A 7,812-nucleotide genomic window follows, 5' to 3' on the forward strand; every position below is an offset into this window, starting at 1 on the left:
TACCCCTTTTCAAAAGACCATCCGGCACTCACTGACTGCCGGCATCACTCAGCCGATCACTCACAGAAAAGGTGGAGATTGTACACTCACTCACACTCACTCAACCCACGGGAGATGGAAAACCTTCTCCGGTTTACATGGCCGTGGATCGTGCCCGTTGTAATGGAATAACCCCCTCCCACTTTTTGGCAACACTCACCGGGAGTGAGTGAGTTCTACCAGTAGGCCAGCGGCTGAAGTGCGCATGAGCCGGTTTCGGTGCCGCGTACGCCAGTCGAAATCTCGGCTACTCGGATGGGACTTGCCTTTTAGTGGGCCAGCAGTCCGTTTCCAGAAAATAGCTAAAATGTGCGTGTTATTCCAGTACAGCTCAGCCGACAACGCTGCAATTCTTGGGGATAATTAAAGCGATGCCGTCCGTTGGGCGTGAAAAACTCCGCGAGTACGCCAAGCGAGGACACGCGCCGCAAAGGGGCGTAAATAAATGAGCATTTGAACGCGTGCCGTTGCAAGGACGAAAAAAAGAAAAGATTTCTCTTTTTTGCAGCGTCACAAGTATCCTCCGAAATATGGTGAAATTCGAATGGCAGAAAAACGCGCATCTAGTTCAAGCAGGATTTGTGGAAAAACTCTGCCTTTGCTGTGGCGATTTTCTCGGTGCTGTACGCCCGCTCTGTCTGACACGGTGACACGGAGATGGGCGACGAATTTCCCGAACCCGGGCTGTGGTTGTGTGTAATTTTGATCGATTTACGAGTTACTTTCGCGGCCGGTGACGCCTTTTCTAGCAGCGTGTTGCTGCTGCTTAAGGCTGTTCTCGGGCGCACAATGAAAAGTGTGTAACATTGCTGCTGCATTATTGAGCGAGCCTCGAATTTAGTCTCGTACTTTTAGCTACGATCAATTATTAAGTCATCCCATTGGTTGAAATTTTCCAATCGCTGAATAAATCATCGCCATCAGTTTTGCACCGTCAACGCACCATGAATCGCCAATTAGTCACATTGCGATTAGAGCCGTGCGTGTTTTGCACTGGCCCTGGTGCTCTGATAGCCAGAGGAACGAGGCGGTGTACCATCGATAGCATAAAAGTGCCGTGAGATGGGTTGCATGTGGTGGCTTGAAATATTTACAGCCTTAAAGTACGGGCTCGGGTTGGCTCGGTTGTGGCCGGAAATTGATGCCATGCCGTGAGGTGAGCATCCGAGCCTCAATCGGATTTCTGTGAGGGTGTTACATAATTTATGTTTCTTAGCATTACCAGGGTTTTACACATCGACATGGACGACCGTCGACGAGGTCATGCGTCCGTCGGCCATGGATCCTGAGGGTGGTTTTTGGTGGTGTGCGTGCCGGTTCCTTCGGTTCCTTCGGATGTAAGCTTCCGTGTTGTGGGTAGTTTTATATCAGGGATGGCCGACGGGATCACATCATCGTCGTGAGCGTTGGTTTGTATTGTTCATTTTTATGCTCTCCTGTCCGTCTGGTCGAGCGTCGTGGTGACAAACGCCCCGAAAGCCATTAGTAAAATCTCCAAAGAAACACACCTTTTCCCTGTTGGCCCATGATTAGGTTTCGGTTCGTTCTTTGTCTTTGCCCATTTGCTGTCCGGTCATTGGCTTCGATGGAATAATGTACGTACGAGCATTAATGGAAGCCAACCTTGTTTTTTTTATTGTGTGTGCGAGGGTAATCTGTCTGGGTGGTTTGAGGTATATTTGATGGACATACCGAAGCCAAAAAAAAAAGAAAATGCTCTGTTCTGAACATATACGAGCGTAATTCAAACGATGGAATAGTGTGACGCTACTAATGATTTATTTTACGACCATCACATCTGATAGACATACACATTTACCCAAAAAACTTGATAAAATGTTTAGTAGTTTGTATGCACGTTAATAGAGTACTTTCTGGACAATTTTTACGTCGTTACAACACAACATTAGAAAATATGCACAAGTAATAGCTGCTTCGGTTTTGGAGGTTTATGGTCTCTTTATAATAAACAGTTTAAGCTTCATTTTACAGTAACATTTACAGGCTCTAATCGAGAGATGTTTTACCCTTCTTTGAGTACCCATGCGCTCAAGTACACAAATTGAATGGAAGCTCTCGTAATGCAACGCAGTAATTTCTGCTATTCATTTTTATTTCCTTTAATTCCAAACTAACACTGCACCTGAAGAGCCCTCATCGGTAGGCAAACGAAGCACCACCGGGCTGCGTTTAGCAACGGCGCTCCCATAAGTTCCCGGGCACACCACAAAATGGCTGTGACTTTGGCCAAGATTTTGCACCACATCGAGGAGCAGCAGCAGCACCACAGCAGCGCTAGTTTTCGTGTGGTGGATAACGACGGCAATAATCGTTATCATTTATTCCATTATGGAAATATTTAAATAGGATTTTATCAAAAACCCCCACCCCCTTTGTGCCTTTTGCGAGCAAGAAATGAACCGAAACCACCACCGAAGCGAATTCCCGAGCATGCGGATGCGGTTGTTGTGTGATTGTTGTGTGTCCTGAAACCCATTGGCGTTACGAATGTTACAGCCGGTGCGGTGAAACGCAAGCAAAAGGCACAGGCGAGTGGCTCGAGTATATGTCCCGGCGTGCCGGCTTGGGACGTGTAAAAGCCACAATCCGGTCACAGGTGCACTCTGGTGCATGGACCCCTAATGTAAGCGTCGTGCCGTTTTCTAGCTTGCACTAAAGACGCTCGAGCTTTTTATCGCTCGAATGGAAGAGTTCGCCAAGCGGAGGTGGCTTAGCTGCTTGGTATTTTATTTTTTTTTGGGCACGTTTCCTCTCCAAGCGGAGAAGTTCATATCTAATCCACATAGAGCGGCACTTGACCGAGACGATTGTCTGGATTAATAAATGTCCCCGGCAACATTCAGCGGCTGGTATGTGACTTGCCAAATGGTACGGAAGTCACTTGCTCCTGCTATTTCTGCTCTAATGCTCAGTTACCAACCAACAAATGAGAATGAAGGCGATGATTTTAAAACTAAGACACAAAATGGGGAATCGAGTCTGCTCGCAAGTGCATTGGGGCTTCTGTTGAGGTTGTCGTACGAGAGCATTGTTCACCAGAGTGGGATGTGAAATGGCGAACGATAAGCGAAGGTGGATTGCGAGTGGTGCCAAAAAAAAAACGCCCGCTGCACTTTGAGGTTGTTCTTGATGGGAAAGTGAATCCTTACGTCTCTAAGGATTTGTGAAATTGTAGTATATAGTTCCAATTCACCATCGGTTTACAATTTTTCCGCTCCTTATGCGAGTAAACACGAGATTTTTTACTATTTCGCTTGTAAAATGGAGGCACGCTTTTCACGAGAAACAGATCTGTCGAAAGAATAACAGCGCTTCCTTGTTTAATTATTCCATGATATATATATATATATATATATATATATATATATATATATATATATATATATATATATATCGCAAACAAAAGATTCCTTCTCGCAAACAGCGTCCTGTTTTATCGATCCTGAGGTCCAAAAATAGCTTTAAGAATATAATGGCGCTCTGAAACCGGATCCCTCGATTGCGGATCGAGTATCGCGTTCCGGATGTTGAGCCTAATTGACTCTAAACTGACCGCAACGGGCAGTCCGAACCGATTCGACCGATTGCACGGATGTGCTGCGAGAGAAGCAAATCCGACCGAAGAAAATATTGGTTTCCTTCGATGCTCCCGAAGGGGAGCGGGCTCACACTAACATCGTGCATTTTTATTTCACCATAATACCTTCGCCCAGCCACAATTTTAATGCACACCGACGTGGCCATTGGCGAGGATATCGTTTTACGATGTACGCCATGAATTCCGGTCCATTAAAAACAAATTGCCTTAAGTAAACATTTGAATTACGGCTCGGTGGCGGTTTGTACGGTGGAATACGATAGGCCCCTAGAGGAATGTTCCCTTCTCGCTCGTGGTAAGGAAAAACGTTGTGGGAAATCGCCTTCACTGGGAGGCTTGTGGGCGCATTGTGCCGAAGTAGTCAGGCGAAAAGTTGCAGATGATACGCTGGCGCAAAGCATGATGTAAAACCCACCGATGAGTGATAACCTACGCGCGATGTGTATTACGTGTACTATCGTGCCTGTTATCTTGCAAATCATCGCAATCGAGCTGTTCTCGCTCCAAGCAGATCGTCGCTCATCGTCGGGGTATTGGGCAAGTCGCGAATGGAGGGTTTCCAAACTTCTTCCGAAGCCTCACAAAACGATGAGTCATCGCGCATAGCATAGAGAGACGGCTTGGGCATAATTACACATTGAAGATTGAAACCGACAAAGTAGGCGAGCTACCGCTGTTTGACGTGACGTCTGCCACCGCTGGGCGCTGGTGAGCTCGCCTACTGGGACTATAAATTACTCACAAGCACCTCCGACGGTTAAGTAAGAACGTTGCACATCGGGAAAAGCGATCCGTTTGTTTCTGTGGTATTTGCGTGTTTTGTTGGTCGAGTTTTGTTGCCCATCGGGGTGGTTAAGTGAACGCAACGAGCTTTCCAGACAGTGAGTTGTAGCGTCATGCCTGAAATTTCCGCTGGAACCAGCGCCGAGCGCGAACGCACGCACCAACTGGAAAAGCAGGCGTTTCTTGGAATGAAATTCGCCGAAACCGTAAGCAGAACAGGAAGGACGACAGCAGTGTGTCACTCGCGCCCTGGGTCGTCGTGTTCCATCAAATTGACTTGTCATGTTAAGACAATTTGTTCTTTTTCTCGGCTTCGTGTGGTTCGTCGCGCTGCTGGTAACCGTGCTCGACGTGCTGTGGCTGGTGGTGGACCTGTGCCTGGGAAGATTTCGTGCCTGATTTGCGCGGCGCTGCACATCCAGGGCTTTCTGCACCATCCGGAACCGTTTCCCCACGAGATGCTGTTCTGCGGTCTGTTCGCCAGCTACTTTCTGATCTCGTTCTACTCGTTTCTGTTCCTGCTCAAGGGCTGCAGTCAGGTGAACTACACCGTCGAGGCGGTGGTGGCCGGTGGTGCCTTCCTGCTGTTCGTCGTGTCCGCGTTCGTTTCGATGTACCACGCGGAAAAGGACATCCATCTTCAGTACCTGACGGACGAGGAGGAATGGTACCACCAATTTTTTATCTACTGCCGAATGCAGAGCCTGAGCGCAACAATTACGGCGCAAGTGTTTCTGGTCCACTGCTCGCTGGCACTCGAACTGGCCGGGTTTCTGGACCGATGGTTTGGTGGGCTCGCCGGGCGCCCATTGGGCACGGGAACGGATCCGGAAGCAAGCGAACGGTTGCAAATCAACCCATTCTGGATGCCTGCGTTGATTGCGATACGAAAACGGTTTTCGTGCAACTGCGAACGAAACGAAGCAGGTGTATTACAGCGCTCTTTGTAGTCTCAAGCGGTTGTGAAATTAAATGTTTGCCTGTTTGGTGCTCGGGAAACGAGACGAAAAAACACAATCCGCAATGCTAAATGCGTGCGGTTCCGCTTGTTCGTGGAGGTTTGAGCACCGCATCATCTGCTACAAACATCGGGGCACATTCGTTAACATTCCAACAGCAATAAAACATCGTACTTGAAGGTGCCGAAAAGCGGTGCTCGGGAAAAAAGAAAAAAACTTCTGGAGTGAATCACCTCACGTGTTGTGTGCTTTTGTTCATCGAAAGAAAACGCATTGAAAATAGGTAAGACCTGTCAACCACACGCTATAGTTATAGGTATAGCTCGTAATGCCACAATCGTCGGCCACAATCTGCAAACGCTGGGCTTAGACTTTGGGGTATTATCAACTTCGTGCGAAGAACTATAATGCGCCATGTATTACATCACGTTCGCAACAGGTTTACCGATTTTGTCGAAGCTAAGTGCACCGGTAAGCCGCCTGCAGCGTTCATCCTGCTTCCGCAACACAGCCTAGCTTCCCCTAAATATGCTGATAAACGCTAACATGCTAATTTGCAAAAGATTATAAACAGGTAGTAGTCGCGCCGGCACAAGTTGGGGCTTAAATTACGTGCTAAATATGGTTAGCTTGCCTGGTCGGTGTGGGTGCCGACACGGCGCAGCGTTTTAATTTTATCTCGTCAACAGCAATCTTCGCCGGTGCCGGTTTTGATGAAGCGATTAGGGACAAACTTTTTGTGCGCTCGGTAAGATAATAGGTGCATGGATTTGTTGGCTCCCGGCCTTGGCTTCACCGAACGGCTCGCACAGAGGTACGTTTTTGAGCGAAACCATTTTGCGGCAGGCTTCTTGCATATTATATCACGCTAAGGACCATGGGAAAAGTTGTGCAAAATGTGGCCCACGATAAACAGCACACGCTTCGCCAGCTAATTTGTATGGAGGAGAAAGCTTCCAAGTTCGCTGAATTATTAGTTTCTGCGATGGTTTTTGTCGAAGCTGGTTTCGCGGTACGCAGCGTGGTTGCGTGCAGTCGGATATGCTGCACGTACATCAATATTCATAAACGATGCTTTTGCTTATTAAAACTTTTGATGATTAACGAACCGACGGCGTTAGTTTACCGTGTCTGATTGTTATTGTCCCTTCCGGGGCGGGTTTGTCAGCGGCAAACCGAGGATAAAGTAGCAATGGCTCATTGATTAGTTTACATCAAATCACGTTGTTGGTCAAATAGCTGAAAAAGTGTAATGTAAATTACCAGAAGCAGTAAAACAAAAATCACTTTTTTAAGACGAGTATAATTGTTTTGTAGAATTTAGAGTTTTCCATTGCCTAAGCAACAAACACATTAGAAGTTTCGATAGAATTGTTAGGCGATGTACTGTTCAAAATAAGTAAAATAGTAAAAATCTATAACACTGATGTGGTATTCAATTTTTTTTAATTTTTCATCAAAAAATGAGCCTGAAACGCTGTTGAACACTAATTTTAAAATACAAATTCACGTCAAAAAAGTAATATTATACCACTTATCGCTCATTATGTCTTTTATTTTGAGCTTAGTTTCATTTTATTATTTTTTTTGTAAATTATTTTTAAAATTTTGCCATCATTTTGATTATGATCAATCTTTACCTTGCTTCTGCAAGAGCTTCCCAAGCACTCTATCTTCGAGTACAAGATATTAAACATTGAACAACAGCATTTCGGTTAAAACTAGAAGTGCAATACTAACATCCAAATCGCCCGAAAGGACGACAAATTGACCAGGATCAGTTGAGCGAGCTGACTATCTTCCGGCTAGCTCGCCCATGCGGACAGAAATGACGGTGGAAATAATTTAATCGACACGCATAGTTAAACATTTGCGCTTCCCTTTGGCGTGAAACGTGCGAACATTATTTGCTCAGCTTTCGAGTCGTGTCGACAGCCGGCGGGTTTGGCCGCCGGTTCTCGCCCGGTCGCCACTAAACGATGCATGGACCATCGAAGAGCTCAATGGGTTCACCCGAGCGAACGAAATTTTCACTCGCTTGCCAAGGATTTGTACTTCTTAGAATGTTTTAATTAGAATCCTTTCCGACGAGTGTCTCCACCGACGACACCGGCGACGAAGTGAGAGATTGTGGAAAAACGAGCGAGCGAAACACTTATGAGGATAGTAATGAGACAAGTGGAACCAAGTGCGGTGCAAGCGGTGCGATCCTTCGCCATCCCGTTTTATCGGGCTGTTTAAGAAACTCAGCCCGACCGGTGTCCGGGAAAGAATGTATCCGAGATCTTTATCCCACGAGAAAAGGTGGCCCGATACAGCCGCCACGGCCACGCTTGGTCGCCAAACCTTCCATTGTGGCCGTGTGCGGTGAGCGCAACTAGCAGCAAACCTCGCTGTCGTCGGTGCGACTTT

At 46.8% G+C, this 7,812-nt stretch overlaps 1 protein-coding gene across 1 annotated transcript; it reads left to right on the top strand.

Annotated features, from left to right (window-relative positions):
* The first annotated feature begins 4,191 nt into the window (after positions 1-4,191).
* On the top strand, positions 4,192-5,591 carry LOC128725392 (uncharacterized). Its single transcript, XM_053819133.1, has 2 exons — positions 4,192-4,647; positions 4,828-5,591. The coding sequence occupies exons 1-2, from the start codon at positions 4,555-4,557 to the stop codon at positions 5,389-5,391; spliced, it is 657 nt and encodes a 218-aa protein (XP_053675108.1). The 5' UTR covers positions 4,192-4,554; the 3' UTR covers positions 5,392-5,591.
* Positions 5,592-7,812: the final 2,221 nt, after the last annotated feature.

The sequence above is a fragment of the Anopheles nili genome, chromosome 3 (genome assembly GCF_943737925.1).
Source record: "Anopheles nili chromosome 3, idAnoNiliSN_F5_01, whole genome shotgun sequence".
Lineage (NCBI taxonomy): Eukaryota > Metazoa > Arthropoda > Insecta > Diptera > Culicidae > Anopheles > Anopheles nili.